This window comes from Kryptolebias marmoratus, linkage group LG11 (assembly GCF_001649575.2).
Source record: "Kryptolebias marmoratus isolate JLee-2015 linkage group LG11, ASM164957v2, whole genome shotgun sequence".
NCBI lineage: Eukaryota > Metazoa > Chordata > Actinopteri > Cyprinodontiformes > Rivulidae > Kryptolebias > Kryptolebias marmoratus.
In genome coordinates, this window is record NC_051440.1 from 21,111,047 (window position 1) to 21,131,827 (window position 20,781).

At 36.1% G+C, this 20,781-nt stretch overlaps 1 protein-coding gene across 1 annotated transcript in view; it reads left to right on the forward strand.

Annotated features, from left to right (window-relative positions):
* cdh13 (cadherin 13, H-cadherin (heart)) overlaps positions 1-20,781 on the forward strand; it is a 299,969-nt gene that overhangs the window by 237,274 nt on the left and 41,914 nt on the right. The window contains exons 10-11 of the mRNA XM_017419005.3: positions 4,160-4,342; positions 4,427-4,680. Of these exons, the coding sequence (XP_017274494.1) occupies positions 4,160-4,342; positions 4,427-4,680 (437 nt within the window). The remainder of the gene's footprint in view (positions 1-4,159; positions 4,343-4,426; positions 4,681-20,781) is intronic.

The window sequence follows — 20,781 nt, forward strand, 5'->3', positions numbered from 1 at the left end:
CTCGTTGCTCTGTGATATCTTTACACCAGCCTGCATTCACAGGCTCTGTGGTACTGCTGCACTGGCTTTGAGTGTTGTTTGCACTCCAGTTTCCAATATTTTCTCATCACTTCCATAACTGTTTCATTGTTAAAGGGTTATTTCTAGCATTTTGAAGTGGTGTTTTGTGTTAAAGGTATCTTATTTGTTTTAGTTTGCTTTTTAAATGGCCTCATTTTGGAAAAATAGTTTGAATAGCTTAGCTAGTCCAAACAAACCCAAGACCAAGGTGGATTGTTGAGAAACCTAAAACGCAAAAATGTTATAGTGACAGCATTCAGTCAAACATTATTTCGCAGATAACTTCATGAATTTCTCAATGCACAGTTAATTACATAACATTTTATGGTAATTTGCAAATGCAAATGGTGACAGCAGCAGCAAGAGGTGACACTTTTGTTTCAGCCTGTTGTCTATTCATATTTCTGCCAAAACAACTGTGTAATGCAAAACTAACAACAGTGTAAAGGTTTAAATAGTGGCATTCACCTAAACCACCATAAAATTTTGAAAATTTGAGGGATTTTTTTAAGATGGCAAAATACACTTCAGAAGTGGATCTGCTGAAATAAACCCATACTGTCAATATGCTCAAAATGATATACCTTTTCACCTGTGAATCTGAATTTCAAAAGATGAACTTCAAATTTTTAACTTTATAAGCCTTCCCAAATTGATGTCCATCAACTGTTGTTCCTTCAGGATCATTTCTGTTTGTTTTCTTTGGCATTTTACTGACAGACACCTGAGTGAACTGATGATGAAACATCTGCTTTTGTATCTGTGTGTCAGCTCTGTGTGTGTGTCTTTGTTCATAAGTGTGTGCATAGAGTGAATATGGTCTCCTTTTTTAAGAACTGTTCCAGTAATTGCCTCTCTAACTGAGGCAAATTGTTTCTGAAACAAAACAACACACACTCTCAGATAAAAGTAAACTTAGAAAGCACTCCCACCACACCTTTCTTCCTATTTTCTCTTCTCTTTCTGTGCTTAAGTCATTTCAGGCCATGTTCTCTTGTTAGTTGTTAGTCATTTCCTTCAAGTCTTTCAGGTGACTGCTTGCTTTGTGCTGCAGGTAGAATTGAAGCCTTATCAGCAGCGGGGCAGCGGCTCAGTGGCCAGATCACACAGAATACAAGGTTTTCTCCATCCGCATGACTGCCTCTCATGATTACACCCAGTCTGACCGATTGTTTGAACTGGGTTTCTACTGTATGCGTGTGTGTTATGTTGGTGGAGGTGTTTGACTCAGAAATGATAGGAACTTGCTCACAAAAGTTTGGTTTGGGTATGTCCACCCTGAAGTCCAGAAACAGAAAATGATAAATGGAAATCACTGTCAAGCATTTGTCTTTTTACACTGTTTCTATAATTTACTTTGGTCTTTTAAGACTAACTTGTATTTGTAAAAAGGCTTTCACTCTTTTAGTTTTAGTTAATAAATCATATTCTTTGCTGATTAAACGCTTGTGTATTTCTCTGCATATCTTTAAAAAAACACCATTTAATTTCCCTTCCATGTTGATGTCCCAAACTGCCACAGGCTTGCAGTACAAAAACCCCAGCAATGCATATCTGGGAATGAATAGAACCTCCTTTATTTAAATGCAACATGTTTGCTCCAGTATAACCTAAATGATTGTAAATGGTCCAGAGCGTTTTTGAAACAAGCTTTTGATGAATTAAAAATGGAAGGAAAGAAAGGAAGGAGAAGAAATCAATGTTTGTCTCTCTTCCTATAAATGCGCAGAGCAAGAGAGTGTAAGGCAGTAAGAGGCTAATCTGTGTAACAACAATGCCGGGGGCTGACAGGAGACACAGTAATCTGGGCTGGACCAACGCTATCCTTAAACAGACTGTTCTGTGTCTGAAAGATTACGCTGTAAGCTCTGACACAATAATGGTCCTGACACACACACATGCACACACACCTACAGAATTGCTTCTGCCTTCCTAAAGCTTCTGCAAGGGTAACCCTGATCACATTGTGGGTCTTTAGTGGGAGCCTTTCTGGCAGTATGCATTGATAAGAATCTGATTGAGGTCTGCTGCCAACAATGAGCAGTGAGGTGGGAAGTGGTTGACGCTGAAAAAGAAATGAGATGCACCTTGAGGACTGAGCAGTGGAGGGTGTAAATAGTGTTTATTTTGTTGTGTCTGCTGTTTGTCCATGTATGTATTTATTGTCCAGGGAATTAATGTTTAGATACTGTAAGTTCCCTTTTCTGAATCTCCCTCGACTTTGCAGAGCCAATTCGAGTAGACAGCTACTTCAAATGAGTGATGTGCTGCACAACAGAATTCAATTTAAATGCACAGGTTTTATTGCCATTTACTGTTTAGTCAGCACAGTAGAAATAGACTAGGAATGTTGCATGAAAATAGGCCGTATTTATTTTGTGATATAAGGACAGAAACACTATATTCTTGTGAGTAAACCTTATGCTCTAAGTTGAGCTATAACTGCTTTGCTCACAGGTAATAAGCATAAAGTAGGCAATTATTGAGGGAAAGTTGCTAATTAGTAGACAACACATTTTAAAATAGAGATATTTAGAACAAAATAAAAAGTTAGTAGTTTTAATAAAGACTAGATTGATGAATGAATGAACAGATGGATGGACAGAGTGATAAAAAGATGAATGAATAGATTAATAGACACATTTAATCCTAAAAGGAAAACTATTTTCTCATGGCAGCATACTGCAAATAACCAGTCTAAACTATGCAATGATTAAGTACAGAATCGAAGGAAAAAAGGCAAATATTAATGAGAATTAAAAATCCCAAAGACACAAGGTATGAAAATAAACAGCACTACTAAGATTAAAAACAGCAGTCCAGTAGAGAATAGTGTGAACAGGAAATAGTGCAGCAGATGGCAGAATGTAATTAGGATTTAATACTGTCCTAATATGATGGATAATAAACAACTACTTAATATTTAATTAGACTATAATATTATAAAGTGTTACCAAATGTTTTAATAACTTTGACAAACTAAAGTTAACTTTATGGACAAAGTAAATCTGACAGCAAAATTCAATTTCACAATGTCAGTGAGCTAATGAGCTAACATATAAATTACACCATCAAGGGTTTTTTTGTTTTTGTTTTTTTTCCTGCAGTCTTTAGTATGTTGACTCACGACGGGTGATCGATAACTTCATTGCAGAGAAGGTTGTTGGCATTTTTCCAACCTGTTCTTTCAAATATTTGAAATAAGCATACCGACTCAACATCATTATGTGATGATATTTACATGATATTGTATTGAAAAATACTTTAGAAGACAATAATTTGGACACTCATCCAATTTATTCAAACCATTGACTGGAGTTCTATTTGCCAGTACCATGAAGACCAGTAGGCTTATTCTCACTGAATATGAACTTCAGATGTTATGCAGTTGTCTCTTATCTCTGTTACAGCAGCCTGATTGGTGCAGGATGATGAATCACACTCCTAGTTGCTGGTGATGATACCAGCATCTCTTGTGAAAAATAAGAGATTCTGTCAGTCAGAGGAAAACAGATATAATTCTCATTTCACTAACAGTATTTTTTTTCCAGTTAATGTCAAAACCATATGTTTTCCCAACCCTTTTCAATCTGAGCGTTGTTAAAATCAGTGACAAGTATATGTGAAGCATACATGCATACAGAAATATGAAAGACACCGATCAAAGAACTTAGAAGGAGCACCAGGTTTTTTTTTTTTCTCTCACTTCGTTAATTTTCTTTTTGTTCAAGTGACACAGTTATGCTGATATGAAATAGGCATATTTCTTTCACAGAAGTTTAAAGCTCATCATCAACTCAGGCTGATTTTTTTTGCCCCAATTTTTGCTTTCAAAAGCAAATTTGAAGCTGTTCAGACCCAATCATTCTCTACATCTTTCTGTTTGACTTAGAATGAAATTACAGCTCTAAATTTTATCTCAGAGTCAGCCTTTCAAGCTTTTAAACCACATAAAAAAGTACAAGGTTGAAAGTTTTAATCTACAAATTCCATTTTTTCTAACCCCAACCTGATGTTTCCTGTTAAATTCTCTTGAATAATAATCTTCATTTGCCTTCTCTCACTAATGTGGATTTGTTTTTTCCATTTTTTTCAACAGTTTGAGGCCCATGTACATGAGGGTTCGACAGGCGTTGTGGTAAACCTGACAGTAGACGACAGAGATGATCCAGCCACAGGGGCATGGAGAGCTATTTACTCTATAATCAGTGGAGATCCTAAACAGAGCTTTGAGATCCAAACTAATCCAGACAACAATGAAGGAATGTTGTCAGTTGTCAAGGTAAAACACAGTGTCTGATCTTTTCATTTTAATTGAAGTAGATGACAAATTATTTAAAGCCTTGCCAATTCTTTTCACTTTCAGCCTTTAGACTATGAGGCCATTGCATTCCATACGCTACTTATCAAAGTAGAGAACGAGGATCTTTTGGTTCCTAATGTTGACTATGGCCCCAGCTCCACAGCGACTGTCCATGTCACAGTAGAGGACATCAATGAGGGACCAGTATTCATGCCAGACCCCTTGATAGTCACCAGAATGGAAAACATCCCCGTGGGCAGCTTTGTGGCTTCACTCAATGCTACAGATCCAGACATACTGGAGCTACAGAGCATAAGGTAAGATGTGTCATCAACAGTTATAATGGAAATAAGGAAGGAGCAAAACTGTTCTCATCCTGTGTTTAAAAGAACATCATAAAATGAGGGTCATTCTTGCAATATATGACTGAATATATTTTACCGAAGCTCATTGCTCAGTGTGGTCAGTATTGATATGTTTGATATTGATCAAGTTTCATTTCTATCTACTGAGCAGCGTCATGTATATTTTGCCAGTAAGAAAAAAAGGTTCTTGAACACACAGGCAGTTATTTGTCAGTTTTCGCAAGATGTTAATTTAGAAAGTAGCAAAATGAATCACATTTTTAGTATGCCAGCTCATGATGTTTGCTTCTCTGTTCTCACCTCCTTCATGTGTCTATAAGCCATCATCACTTCATCTTTTTATCCTCTCATATGATTCACGTGTTTTCTATTCTTGCATTTCCTGCTTTTAATGCTGGATTCATTCACCCGAGTGAACAAGAAAAAAAGAAAAAAAAATATGTGATGTTATGCGGATTATTAGCTTTAACTCTGTTACAGAAGAAGCTCGTCTCTCAAATATTAACTGCCAAATAACAGGGAGGCTATTAGATGCACTTTGTGCTCCAATAAAACCTTTTTCATTTTCTTGTCAGATATGGCCATGTAGTACTAACACTTACATAGTGCACTTACACTTTACAAGATGGTAAACTAATGAATGCTTTATTGGCTTTCAGACCTAATTTATAGTTTCAAATGCTATTTTTGTTGTTCTTGGAGTTCTGCACCCTGAAAACATCTAGTGTTAGGTAAACACATGGGAATAATAAGAGGAATAAAAGATAACTGATAAGATCTTATTAGTGGGTCTATTTTATGTGCTGTAAAAGTATTTTCTTTTAAGCACAAAGGTTTTTCCACTGAATGGCATGCTGGAAGCAGAAACTATGCATTTATGCTGGTGATGAATGGCTGACATCACCAATTACGCTGGGTTGTTGCTGCACCTTGTTTCTTTTTTCCTCCGGTGTTCATGTCGACGTGCTGATGTGTTTAGGATCATTGTCCTACTGTGTGACCCAATTTCAGCCATGCTTTAAAACGGCCTCAAATTTAACTCTAGAGATCATTCATTTGCAGTGGAATTTATGGCTGACACAATGTCAGGGTAAATCCAGGATTGGAAGCTCCGCTATCCACTCCATTATCATCCTTGATAATTTGTTCTTTTCTGTTAATAGGACAATGTTTTACAAAGTCTTTTATGGATAAAACTTTATAAGTTTAAGCTATGCTGTCATTTTTTTTGTTTGTTTTTTGAGAGATTTGCAGTTGACTCTTCTAAGCAAGTCAAACTTGTACATTTATGTTCTATTTAAACTATCATAAACATTAACAAATAACATGTTAACTAAACCCTATAAATGTTAAGTTGGAGCTCTGAAGTGTTTAGAAATTTTTTACCTACTGGAATAATGCACTATTCTTGAAAAAATGTTTAAAGGTATTTTCTGATTGATGTAATAATTCCATTTCTAAGATAATTGTTGATGTGTTTCATCTTTGACGTTGTTGCATTAAACATCTGAATTCTCCAAACCAGCAAAATGATAAAACCGCTGCTTTAAATAGTTAATTGAGTACATTTCTTTGCAGCACCTGTCTGCTACTTCATATCTTTTACAGAAAGGCGGTCAGGTTGTGCAGATTTTATACTTGTGGTGTCTCCAAAGTTTATATTAGTTCCATCAATAATTGCTGATGTACAGAACAAGCCTGCATTTCCAGGCCAAAGTAGCTGGCCTTTTAACTTCCATTCACTTCTTATGAGTCTCAAAATATTGTCAGATAGTTAAGCTAAACTAACATTACAAAAATAGAACCATAAAGAGAAACCTTCAACATTTTTCAAAAGGCATATTTTTGAAATGAACATGCACCAGACAGTCATAGAGAAATTGGCCTAAAAGGTTTTCTTCAAAATGAACAAAACGTTTTTACTTCCTCTTCATACAGCAATAACCGCTTCCTATCAGCTTGTCCTTCAGCAGCTATTTATCATCAGTAACCCATTTACCACCTTCAATGCTCCTAAATAGCATTCTAAAAAAAGAAAAAAATGTCCTCCTGATGCAGGACTTAAGTTGTAGAGCTCTGTTATTATTGCACAACAGTAAGACACAACATAAGTCTAATGGCTCACTCAGGTTGGTAAATTTGACGTAGTTTGTTGATTCCTCTGTTTCAAACTCTTTCTATCGCTTTCTTTTTCTTAAAAGCTTCTCTAAACGTCTTAATAAATTTCCATTCATCTATTGAGGAAAATAGTTTCATGTTTTTATATAAAAACATATATTTTTAGATGTTTTGGTTTCACACTCAAAATTAAATCAGTACCGCTTACTTGGATTAGTGTTTTATCTATGCGTAATAGGAATAACTGAACATAATAAAACAAATAATTTTATTAAGGCACATACAGCATGCATCTAATACACTTCTGAAATCTTTGCACAGCTATAATTAGTATTCAGGGATGGGGAGCCTTTTTTTCACCAATAAGCCATTGGTCACTATTACCAGTGAGGTTAGGTTGTTTATTTTTTTATTTATTAATTTATTTATTTATTGAATTGACAAATTTTACAAACTGATAGTAGTATTCATAGTAGAATGGCATATGAATATCAAACTTCATAAAAAGACACTGCTGAGAAAAAATAATCAATTTTAAAATGACAAAAAAAAAAAGTGAAAAGGAACACTTGAAAGGATTTGAAAAATCATTTTGCCACTGTATGTCTTAGATCTGCAACTTTCTAACTTCCACGCCTGTTCTTCTTATCTTCAGCATATATCTTTTCTTTTCATTTTATGGCCTCTGTGTTTGTTGGTTATTTCATCATCCTGACATTTTGGCAGTAACTTTGACTTTGATGTGTCATAATAGAAACCTGCAGACAGGTTAAGGACATTGTGAAGGAGAAACGCAAATAGAGACTGAGCAGACTAAAATAGCAAAAACAACCAAAAAGGGAAAGCGAGAGAGAGAATGAGTGAGAGAAAATCTGTTTACTTATTTTCTCTGTCCTTGTCTGCCTCTGCATAACTGTGCAGATATCTGTGTGTTTGTGTGCTTCTAAATGCATCGGCCCCATGGGCTGAGTAGGTCAAATGCACTTCACATGGAACACAATCTGTCAAAGTTGCTGGTCAGAGTTCATAGCTCTCAGTACCCAGCACACACACAGATGTGTGTGTGTATTATAGTGAAGTCTACATTATTTTGAATCAGAGATCCAGTTGGTTAAAATGGTGGCAATTTATTACAGAGAAAAATTTACTTGTTTTCCATTTACAGTCTCTTGTACGTGCTCTTCCTTAAGATATGAAAAGAAACAGTAGAACCCAAAAGTAACCAGCTGCTAATTGTTTAAGGTATTTAATTAATACAAAAGGCTTTAAACAGCTGAGTTCTTTCTGCACATGAATATTGTTACCTGGGGTCCTCCTACGTTTTGTAATTATTGCAGTGGCTGCATGTGTTTTTAAACATGTTCAAGTCTCCTGTGTGTGACATTTGTGGACTAAAGCTTTGCCCAAAAGCACACTCAGTCTCTGTTAAATAGGATTAAAATTTGGGTGGAACAAGGCAAATAATAATTTCATCCTCTAAGTCGGTAATCCAAAATACAAACCAAACTCAACTATGCTTCACGAACATACTACATCCTATTTTTTAGTCTTTTAGATCATGGTATTTACATTTTGAACCGTACCATGAGAAGTTTTCTGAAATGATTCATGAAATCAGGAAATGATACATTTGGTGCGATTACATGTCTGGAGCTGCAGTGATAGTGACTGAGACCTGAAGACCTTAAGGACACAGTGATTTGTTTTTATTAGAGTGATTTTAGTTGGTTGACCAACATCTATGCTCATGGTTAGATACTGTATGTGTGTTTCTGAATGTGTGTAATAAAAATAGTATCCTTTTTTTTGTTTGTTTTGCACATCCCCATGTAAGGGGAAACTGTCCATCAAAAATCAAATGGATTTTTATTTCCATACTTTGTTTTGCCACATTTCCTGTGTAAACACATACATATTCAACACCTGTTGAATTTAAAGGTTCTTCTATCCTGTGGTTCGCATCTTCATGTTTTACTTTATTCAACTGATCAGACTCCCACAGAGTGCCGAGCAGAGATGTAAACTTGTGTCTGATTGGCATTCTCTTCCCTCATTTTTTCTCCCACTTACAAGGATTTGAAAAAGTTACCCCATTTTGTATTTTTAATTGATCATCTGATGTAGGATGATCATTCAAAAAAGTAGCCTTTAGCACGGTATTTGAACAAAGTGAGACATTAAGTCAAACCGTGATCTATCCTTTATTCAAATCAAGCTTAGTTTCCAGACAGCAAGTGACAAAGGAAAAGGTGAAGGTGAAGCTAAGTGGAGAAAAAATGGATCAACACAAGAGCTGAGCCTTGGTCTCCAAGAAGATAGTCCTGCCACTTATTCCATTTTCAATCCTCCAGCCTTCTTTTGCAGACTTTGGCACTCATGTATAAAGCAGTGGTTGCCGCAGGCATCAAATATTGCTGCAGCTGGTGCAGAGAACATTTTGGGCATCTCTCACAGATGCCGCCGCCTTTTACAAAAGATGAGCTTGGATTTGACATGCTGGGAAAATGATCCAATTGGGCTGGGAGAAATTTGATAAAATCCTGGACCCCCTTTGTCTCGATTATTATGTCAGTTTGGGATATTTTCTTTTTTGTCCTCTTTTTTTAATGTTGCTTGAGGTTAAAAAAGTAAAGAATTACAATTATTTTCATAGAACTGGCATATCCATGAATTTTTTTGCTTAACACCATTTTTAGATTTGTGACCAGCAGGGTGTGTTTTCCTTGGCAACCCACTGTAATTGTACTTTAAGTTCATAAATATGCATTTTGAGTTTATTACATAACATACATTTTATTCATTAATTAATTAATTTAAACTAAATAACCTATCTGAACTAGCTCAAGTAAAGCTCTCACTTTACTGGTCCATCTATGTTCCAACTCTCACATATGATCATGAGAGATCATAATCCAAAAAACAAGGTTGTGGATACAAGCGGCTGAAGTGAGCTTCCTCTGTACAGTGGCTGGACTCAGCCTTAGAAGTAGGGTAAGGATCTCTGTCATGTGGAGGTTGCAGTAGAGCTCACTCTACTCCACAGCAAACAGAGTCAGCTGAGGCGGTTCTGACATCTGTTTGGAATGCCTCCCTCTGGAGGTTTTTTCTGGCACATCCCACCGGGAGGAGACCCTGGGACAGACCCAGATCTTACTAGAGGGTCTATTCTGTCTATCCTCTCTAACCTGAGATTGCTTCTGGATCTCTTAGAAGGGGGTGACGAGTGCTGGAATGTCTGTCCTTTTGTTCTGGTCCTGTTATCTCTGCAACTGAATGTCAGATGAGCAGAAAAAATATATATATATATAAGGAAGAAGAAGAAAAAATTAGCATGTCTGTAGTGAACCCTTATAGATGAGTCTTGTGATATTTATGTAGCTAAAACTGATGAACTGAAAGAGCTTGGTTTGTTTTATGTAATTCTAACTGCAGAAAATCAAGACGAAGCTGCATTTCTCAGACATTTGAAGGTTTAATATCCAGTTATAAATGTAGAGACTGTTGGTCTATGCTTCCTATAGCTGGAGTAAGTACAGGAGTGGGATGTGATGTGAAGCTTCCTAATAAGATGGCTTCGAGTGCATCTTTTAACCAAGCATAATGAATGGGTACTAGCTCATTATTCATGAAATTAAAAAACTTTTCTTTAACAATTTTCTTTTATGATGCTGTTCTTGAGAAACAGGTCATATGAGGGTGTTATATTTAAAAATATAATAATTTGCAGTTTTACACTTTGATCATATAAGCAAACGATAAGCTCTGTATAGAGGTCATTAATGATCTAATGACTTGGGTTTTTTCATGTGGATGTGAAGGAAATCATTTCTCAGATGTAACTAAGTAAAGTAATGTTTCACACATTTTTAGTCCATATGATGACACAATTAATTCACTTTTAATACTAAGTAAATAGTACAACTTTTCAACATTGCCAATTAAAATATTGCTCAAGGCTTATATATACAGTATTATTGAATGCAGCAGTAAAAATGATTTTCTTCAAGTTCTCTCCATCAAACTGACCAAGTATTGTCACTGCTCTCAAACTCTCAAGATACATAATTATAGCACATATGAGTAGTTTTAATCCAGCTCAGTATTTAGGCCAAACCATTAGACTTCGAGGGATTTGTCTTGTGTTTCTGCTGAAGCAGTTCTCAAGCCCTCTTGACTGCTTTAGGGCTTTAACAATTTTATAAAATAACTGCAGAAGACAGCTACATCAGACAAATAAAGTGACAGTTTGAAAGTGAAAAGTTAACATTTCTTTACAGTAACTTTTAATTTGAACACGTTAACTTTTAAAGATGGATTTTTTTTTCTTGTGTGGACATTTCACCACGAAGCAAGATGTCGTGCTTCAAGGTATGTTGAGTTTTGCAGTCAAATAGTTTAAAACATGTTTAGTTAGAATGTTATCTCCAAAATCATACAAATCATGTCTTAAACTTTTCTTCTAAAAACTTCTTCTGAAGAGTCATTAAGAAAGTTTGGCTAATCTAATTAGGTCTTATTTCCAGTGATACGACTTATCAGCAGCTGAATTACTTTTTACACTGAAATAATTGATGCTTGATAAAAATAAAAAATAAAAAACATCAGAAAGTAAAGGACTTTTGCTGCATTCATAGAGCTAATTTAGATAAATATTACGCAGACTTACAATTTTTTTCATAAATGAATAAACCATTTTTTTTTCAGTCTAGGAAAATTATCTTTTTTATCCACAAAATGGGGTGTTTACAAAGATTTACCAATGAATAAAAGCACTACAAGCAGATATTTAAAATAACTGTTAAATATGAAGTTTAGTTGTTTAACAGTACCAATAAAAACACTATTCTAATTTATTTTCTTTACGTTGAATTAAAACACCATCTCAGTTAAGCCAGGGCTTAAAGTTCCCCAGACTTTACCACCTCTCAACAACTTCTCCATCCCAACCAAAATACATTTAAGTTGTTTTTTTACTTCTTGGTTTGGAAAAATAGAGAGAATTTTAAACAGTTAGCTCATCCATTATTCAGCAGCTACCTGTCCACTTCCACTTCTCACTCTGGTCCTGTTCAAGTTAAAAGGGATGGGACTTTAAAGCAGGAGGATGGGGCGCTGGACTGTCAGGCATGAAAACTGGCAGGCAGCTTTGAGGAGCCAAGGGAAGAAAAGTGATAAGAAAGGAAAAGGGAAGACAGATCACTGAACAGACAGACAGACAGACCACAAGAATGGCAGAATTCTGCAAAGGCTAACCTGCAAGGGGTTTGATTTGTGATCAGATCAGCTTGAAATTGTCAGCAAAACCAACAAAAGAAGATGAAGGATAGATAAAGAAATCTCACTTGTATGTTTTAGAAAGAACCGATGAAGACTTACTCACCTACTAACTTTTGTAATAATTTATATTTTTAAAAAAAAAAGAATCATATAACTTGCCATCATTTAATGTCCAGAGTGGTAAATCAGCTGGTTGAAGCAAAGTGCATTTAATTTGGTAAAACTACTGAGCACAAAGAAAGATAAAGAAAGAGAACATGTATTTAATATCAAATCCTGTGCAGTGCAAAGGCATTATTAAATAAAAACTGTAATAGAAGAAAATACAGTTTTATATATAAACTAGTTTTTTGGGATCATTAGTCTTTCTAGCCCACAAAGAGTACAGGCTCTTTTTAATAGTTCCAAGAAAAAAACTCTACAGTAACCAATTAAATTGGTTTTGATTACACTCAGTGTGAAATAAAGTCAATTTGGCTTTTGGCACGGTCATAAGTTTCCCCATTACTCTTATTGCTGATACCATATCTGCCTTCTTTAGGTCCTTTTCTTTCCAAGCTGGCACTATCAGACAGAGTGACAAAGCCATTTTTCAACACAAAATGTGAACTTTCAGACATGAGGTGACATTTCAAGCCTGATCAATGGGAACATTGATTATCAGAAGGTACAACCTCTTAGATGTGTTTTATTTCATTTTAAAAGTGTCTTTAGACACTGCTATATCACAAAAAAGGCAAAACATGAAACTTCCTTAATGATTATTTTTAACTATATTTGAGATTTTAAATTTATTTTTATTTATACATCACTTTTTAAAGCAAAATAGGGAGAATTACAAAGTTGTGTTCATACTGACTTGTGTTCCATTTTGTTTATAAAGAGGCTGATCACAGGCTAATCAGATGTTCTGATTTGTTTCTCATCGCAGCTCAGTAAAGTCAGGCCAAACACATTTGAACATGTGGGGTAAGTCGGTGTGTGGGAGAAACACAAAGAGTGTAGGCAGGGAGAAGCTTTAGTCATACAGCCAGTATGCCAGAATATAATTAAACAGTCCTAAAAGGTGCCAAGAGGAACAGGGATAAAAGGATGATGTGCTGTGAAGCAGGAGGAAAATGTTTTGTTTTTTTCCCTAATTACAGCTTCGTGGTTTTCAGTGGATTCAGTAGATTGCTATTTTGCACCTTTTTGTGATAAGAACTTTTTAGTCAGTGTTGTAGTACTCAGCTTTAATAATTTATACTAGCAGCATTATACCCAGTGGTGTCACTCTATGTAAATGTGAATGTACAGTTGTGTATGCAGTCGGTGCACTTTGTGTGCTCTCATATGTTTTTATTTCTGATACGCTTTCTATTTCTGTCAAATATTGACAGTGGAAACTGTCCATTTTTATCCTTGAGTTTCAGGCCCCCTTCTCTCCATGCGCTCCACTGTTGTTGTTAAGTCGACACAGTGGGTCTTTGTTCAGTATACTCTGTGGAGCATTTGTCGAGTGGATCTGGCGGAGAGCCTCCTCTAGATTTTACCTGCTCACAGCAAACAATAGCAAGTGGGCTGAAAAAGGAAAAAGGAGGCTTTGAGGCTATTGGAAGTTGAGTAAATGGAAGATCAGACTTATGCTTAAAATTAATATCTAGCCAAACACTTGCTTAGTCTGATTTAGGACTGGAAGAATCAGTAACTTTTAAGTGAAAACAAAAAGAACGAAAAGGGAAGCAGACAGCAATAAAGACACACAAGGGAAGAAAATTAAAGTGAAAATAAACTATTCAAAAGAAAAAATAAATAAAATGAGCTTATGTTATTAGTTACATTTAGATCTGATCTGTGAAGCTATCTTTATTTATCTACTGATCTCCTTTTCTCCAGCTTGTTTCTTGTTTATCGTTCACACATCGGCTGATGGGCTTGTTGCTTTTGTATGAATTATTAATGATCAAATGTGTTTGCTATTAATGTTGTTAGCTGTTCCCATTCTACTCATATGCTAAGGTCAGCCTTTCTCAGGAAACCATTTTTAAGAAGTAAAAATTCTCCAATTTTGCCACTTTTTTTTTCAGCCTAAATGTTATCGTGCATATACACATATACAATCCTAACTGATCCACTTTCCTAACTTTTACACCAAGTTCACGTGTTCTGCTTATTAGCACATACTTCAAGACAAAGGAGTGAATCTGTGACAGATGACTGATGCCACATGTGCTAGCGCTTGCTTTCTCCTTTCTGTGTGTCGCCACATTTATTTCCCCTGCACAGACCTGCTGCACTGTGCTGATACGGACAAGAAATATGAACAGGTGTGACATGGGCAATTTGTCCACATGGCCTAGAGCAATGTTTGACCAAAACTGGGCAGCTCAGCTGAGTTTAAAGTTGAACACCAGCTCAGGAGGGCTGACTGAGCTTTTGTAGGCGACCCCAAAGGAATCACTTTTGTTTGAAACACAATGGCTTCAAAGCAAAATGCCCTCTTTTTCTCCCACGCCTTCTGTGACTCAGAAAGAAAAAAGACCCAAAACAAAAAAGGAAGCAATATTGTGTCAGGTCAGAGAGAAAACAAATTTTGTTATCCTCTTACTTACTAAGTTGTAAAGTCAGTGCCCTTAGCTCAGTGAAATAGACAGCTCAAAATGAAATTGTTTACTTTTGCATCTCAGAACAAAGCCACACTTTGCATTATTCTATTATTTTGTTTCAAAAAACGAGGTTGAGACATGGTTCAGAGGAAATTCAAAGTTGCAAACTGATTGTCTGTGACATTTTGGTGTGAGAAAGTCTCCCACTTTGATCACATTTAGACTTCTGTGTAATTCAAAATGCCTCAAAAGTTCCTTCTCTGTTTATACCTTACTTTTGTATGAATTAAGAGTTGAGAATTCTCATTGCATTTTCAACACAATTTATTTAGATTCATGAAGTATTAAGAAATGAATAAATTCCAGAGATTGCAGGGTTTGCCTGAGCACAGACTTTAACTTTGGGCACTTTCTGCCTTGCGATGGATCCTGCAGTGAGTTTAGTTTATTGCGTGTTCTGCCTCACAAATTCAAGCTGCTACATTACTCTGACAACCTGTCATAGCCCGTGCACCATGAGTGCAGGGTACAAGGCTTCCAGATCTTTGACTGCAGGTGTAACACAAGACTGAATCATGGTGTGCCGTTTCAGCTGCTTTAATCATTCATTTAGCTGAAAGTTACTATTTGAGTTGATTCTCTGAATTAATTGCTAAAAACGTCCCTACATTTCACACAGTGCAATATATGCTCTGCCAACTCTATAATTTGATGTAACTTAAGTTATGTTTCTCTGCTGTTTTGTACATTTTGCTGCTAGCAGGCCCTGTGGATACTTCATATGTACTACTTGTACTCAATTTACTGTCCTCATCAGTTTCCACAGAGCGGCACATAATATTCACACTTCTCTGCCTGGTAGTTCCAATTTGGAGCCTAGATTGAAGTGTATCACATTCACATATATTTGTGTCTACCTCTACTGTCTAGTTTGCCATCACAATTTATCATGTGACAGTTATTATCCAATATCAAAATCTGTTCTGAATACAACTGGAGGCAGCAACAGAACAGAAGGTTTATATCTTTTTGCTTTTGGCTCCTTAACATCTCATCAGAGTCAGCTGAACCTGCTTGAGTCTTTTTACATGCCCCAGAGTACGATTGGTTGGTAATTGTTTAATTGCTGCATGTGGTACACCTGTGTGGAAGCACCTGCATTTGCACTTGTCCTAATAATTAATTCAAGTGTTTACTTGAGTTTGTCAACCTCCTGTACCCGAATCTGAGACTATTCAACAGGTTTATGCGATTTTGTCTTGTTTTCACCACAATCAAGCATAAATCCTTATGGTCCAAAGCACCTGTAGAGGCTCTGACTTTCTTTTTCTTCCAAGAAGGCTGTGGCATATACTTATACATGTGCAGTTCAGGCAGATCTACTTTTCTCACAGTGCTGGACTAAGACTAAGTGAATAGTCTGATGCTCACTACTTTTTATGCTCTCTCCAAATAGTAAAGAAATCCCTATTTGCATTTTAATGTAAAAAATGACTGCCATACATGAGAATGATGTCATTGTTGTGGCAAAAATAAAGCACACTTCTCTGCAAAGAAAATTAGTGAGACTGGGAAAACTCAAATGGTACCTGCATAGTAATTTGTTGTGCATACCTCATGAGGGGAATGTTCTGTGCCATTAGAGTCTGACAGCAACACTGCCCACAGGAGAAAACAGACAGTAATATTTATACACTCTGAGAAAATAATCACAGTGGTTATCAGTATAATTGTGATAACAAAGGAACCAGCCACAGTCAGAGGACAGATTTAAGTCAGATAACATCCACACAATTGTCTCTGTGGGGGACAGAATGACCTTGGCTATAACGGCATTACAGAAATTGCTAAAGACATGTCATTGGATGCTATTTTTCATAACAATAATCACATAATTTCTTTTCAAATACCGTACTAATGTGAAAACAAGTGCAGGGAGTACAGTACTCTTTGATGTCTGGGCGATCTTTGAAGATATTGGACAAACTTTGACTGTAAGCTTCAAGGGGCTTTCAGACCAAAAGTAGTATGCGCTGAGCTCACGTTTCACTGCAAATTGCCACAGAGTTCGGAGCAAAACAGACAAAGGTTTTAAAATTGAGCAGACAAGCAAAGAGCTCCTGTATTTCATGTGGTGCTGGCTGCTAGAATATTACAACCGTATGGCTTAAAAATAAGTAAACAAAAACAAAACAAACAAAAAAAATATGTGTGCACTATCCCTCCTTGTAAGAAAAAAAAATTCAGCAGCAGTAGTGTGTGTGTGCGTTTGTGCACATGGGATGGAAAGATCCAGAGAGCAGGAAGTATAGAGAATTTAGGCAGGTTTAGGATCTGTTTCCACAGTGATCTGCTCATTGATGAAAAGAGACACAAAGCTTCTCTGTCTCTTCTCGTTATTAATACATGTTGATGGACTTTTGGCCATTACAGTTTTTTGGCTCAATAGGGGGCAGTTTGATCTGACATCTGGCTGTACGAGTGTACGTCACAGCACACCGTGATCAAAGTTCAATCAAAGTCATCCGTGAGCACAGCAAGCCCAGTACAAAACCATTTTTTCACAGAGTATGCCATACACAAGAATGGGTTTTTTGACAGCTCCTTCAGAAGTAAAAATATAAATGAGTCAAATCTTTGTGAAACATTTGACTATTTTTCTGCTCGTATTGCTGTATTGTTACTTATCTGGATTTTGAAATGCATGAAGTCCAAATCTAAAGCAGAATGTTGGCATTCACACGACTTACCTCGACCAGCTAGACCTCATCTTTGAGATAACCACTGGCAGATACTTTATTTATCCTAATTTTTTTTTTATTTTCAAGATGATTGTGAAAGTTAGTTCAGTTCTGTCACTGAGATTTGCACAAGGGAAATCCTGCAGAGCAGAGCAAGATAAGTCCCAGTTCACCAGCAGTGGAACTCTAAATATATAAAGAGAAGAGTTGGTGATAGTGAGATGGGAGATTTTTTTTTACATTACATACTGACTCTATTCACAGTTCCAGTCTCATGTGTCCCTGTCTTATCTTCCTTTTTTGATCCATCTCCTTATCCCACTCTGCCTGCTTTGCCCTCTTCGTTTTTTGTTTCCTCCTCTTCTCGCTTCGACAAATTTGGATGAAGTGTACCGCTGCTACAGCCAAACACAAGACGGCAGTACTTTTAGGGCACCTCTTGATTGATGTTCTCATAGCTATTGCTCACACACACTCAGCAGGTCCCTGATGGAAACTCACTATTAGCAGTAGTTCTGTGCTGTCTCCCTTCTCGCAGAAAGTTAGACTCCAATCATGTGAAAATCTTGCTGGCAGGAGAGAGAGAAGAAAGCGATGGGGAAGCAGATAAACAGTGTAAGATAAAGCATGAGCCCACTGAGAGACGCAAAAGAAGGAACAAGAGAAAGAGTTAGACATGTGGGGAGAGAGAAGATGATATGCAAGAAATGCATACAGTGATAGCTTTTCCTGTAATATGCTGTCATGTTACTCAACTGTATGAATGCATTTTTGTTTACATTTCAAAAATAAACTGGGATAAACTGAAATCTTAAAAGCAAGATTAAGTTGACTGAGGTGCTAATATCTGTCTGTAAAAAGGGAATCTAAGGAAACAAATGAAGGTTTAGAATACATTAGACATTAGAGAGCTCCATTACAAAACAAAATGGTCAACTCTCAAGTGACTAAATAGAGAGGAGGAACATGAGCTTCTCCTTTTAGTTCAGTCTATTTAAATACACGTAATGAATGCATTTCCCCTCTCCTCTAATTTTTCAAATCCGTATTCTTTTGAAGCTTGTACACTGGGAGATCACATGCTGTGTTATTTGATGCCGATCGTTGTCTTGTTATGCGTGGCAGTCTTTCCTTACTGTTGGGCATCTTAATCAGGGTATCAGTAGTCTACTATCCAACCTTTCTAGATTTCCTACTCATGTTCCATATAAACCTTTGAATAGCTCAATCTCTGCTGCAGAAGTGAGATCTGCAACACTCTGAACTGAGTCACATTTATGACTAAAAGACATTATCTTTTTCATCCAAATTTATTTGATTGTGGAACTACTGTTTAGCTCCAAATTGAGTAAGTGTTGCATGAAGATTAAATAATGCACTAACTCTGGTATATATACTTTGCAAAATGCAAATTTTTATGTAAATTTGCTTCCAAATCTGGATTTAAGAGCTACAATATCACACTGCAACAAAATACTTTTAACTATGCATAACTCAACAAGGTATCCTAGTTTGACAGGAATGTTTTGTGAAACTTACTGATCCACTTTTCCAGAGGGAGGGGAAGACATGAATATCCATCATGTCCCAGTGAAGCCCACTAATGGTCAGCAGGAAAACTGGCTCAGCTTTCAGGGCCAGATGGTTTAAGGTCAGCATATGTTTTGGGACTTTTACGTGAATTACACTATAGATTCTTCTGCATAAAAAAGGTTTTACTAGGCAGGCAGTTGTTGAAAGTACATAAATCTTTGTCCAAACTATGTGTAACATGTAAAGTTGTGTCTCAAAAATGGTCAACAAATAACTAATGCAGAAAGGGAACTCATACTCAATTTATCTCCTCAGTAATTGTATTCTGCTTTAGAAAACTGTTTTAACTTACCCTCTGAGGCTGAAGTGGGAAATTTTCAATGTCTGATGTATCAGAGAAATGTGAACTGGTTCATTGCACGTCTGATGCAGGAGCTCACTTGGGAAGCAGATATGGTCTAATCAAAGACATCTGATTGTAGTATGGGATGTGTAAGATGCAGTGTTGTAGAAACTTGACCTACATTTGAGATTCAAAGTCAGTCATTAAGAAACTTTACCCAACAATCCTTACAATTTGAACAAAACTATTTTCTGTGATTGTTTTCCACAAACTCATTTTCATAAACAAGAGAAAATTAAAAATATCTCAAGCAAGCATTGTGTTTTTGATGCCTCTTTGTTTTCCTCAAGGGTTTAAAAAGCTTCATATTATTGGAAAGTTATTTTTCATAAAAGAAATTGGCATGCTATAGCATTACCCAAACAAACTTTAAGCTGCATTGACCAAAGGACTCTTAATGCAAGCCAGTACCACAAAAAGAAAAGCAGACCTTTGATAATTATAACTGTTTAAATGTACAATATGTTGAAGTAATCTGGGTCAAGCTCACGTTTCCTAGAAATTTCTACTTCTTAAAAGCGTGTCCTTCTAGACATAAAATACTATATTTATGAACACAGTTCAGATTGTGGCAGTAAAGCGGTTTAGTCGAGTTCAGCGAATGCTCTATTTGTCTCACTGAGTTTATATTTCTTCAGAGTTGTTGCACTTCATATATCTACATGTCATGAGGAGTCCCCAGAAGACAGCCTGGACTAGGTGAACCTTTATATTTTTCTCTTCTGAAATAAACTACACTTTTCTATTGCAAAGAGTGAGAAAAGATAAGAGTTGGCCTTGCTCTGACTTTTCTAAGGTTAGTGAGATCCAACAAGTTAAAGTTCCCTTCTGGTTTTTCTCCTCTGAATTGTGCTACGTGTGTGAAACCCCTGAAGGTTTTCTCACATTTTATAATAAACCTTTTATTAAACCTTTTAGTGTTGCTAGGAAATAGCAGTAGATTATGCTGAGTATTATCAGAGGGATTTAAAAATGTAGAGAAAATAAAATAATTGATAAAAGACTGTTATGTAAATGATACAAAATGCAAAACATGATTATATTAAGTTTTTTATGATCATTTAGAATTGTAAAAATTTAGGGATTACATCTTGAAATCAATGGTTGCTGCTTTGCAAACCATGAGTATTTTAGCTTTGTTTGTTATTTTCAAGAGATCCCAACAAACTGCCATATTAAAATGAAAAAATAAGTTCAATGATTAGTATTTATGTCAACATTTTTGCTTTATGGCACTTACTCATCAGCTTTATGTTCCCAAATTACCTCATGTCACAGATATTGTCTCATACTTTGTTTTGCATCACAAAATTTATGCTAGCAGTTTATTCCAAATTAAACAAAAATGCCAGTGTGTGAGCTTAATTAGCTGTCATGCTAAATAGTCCACCATCCC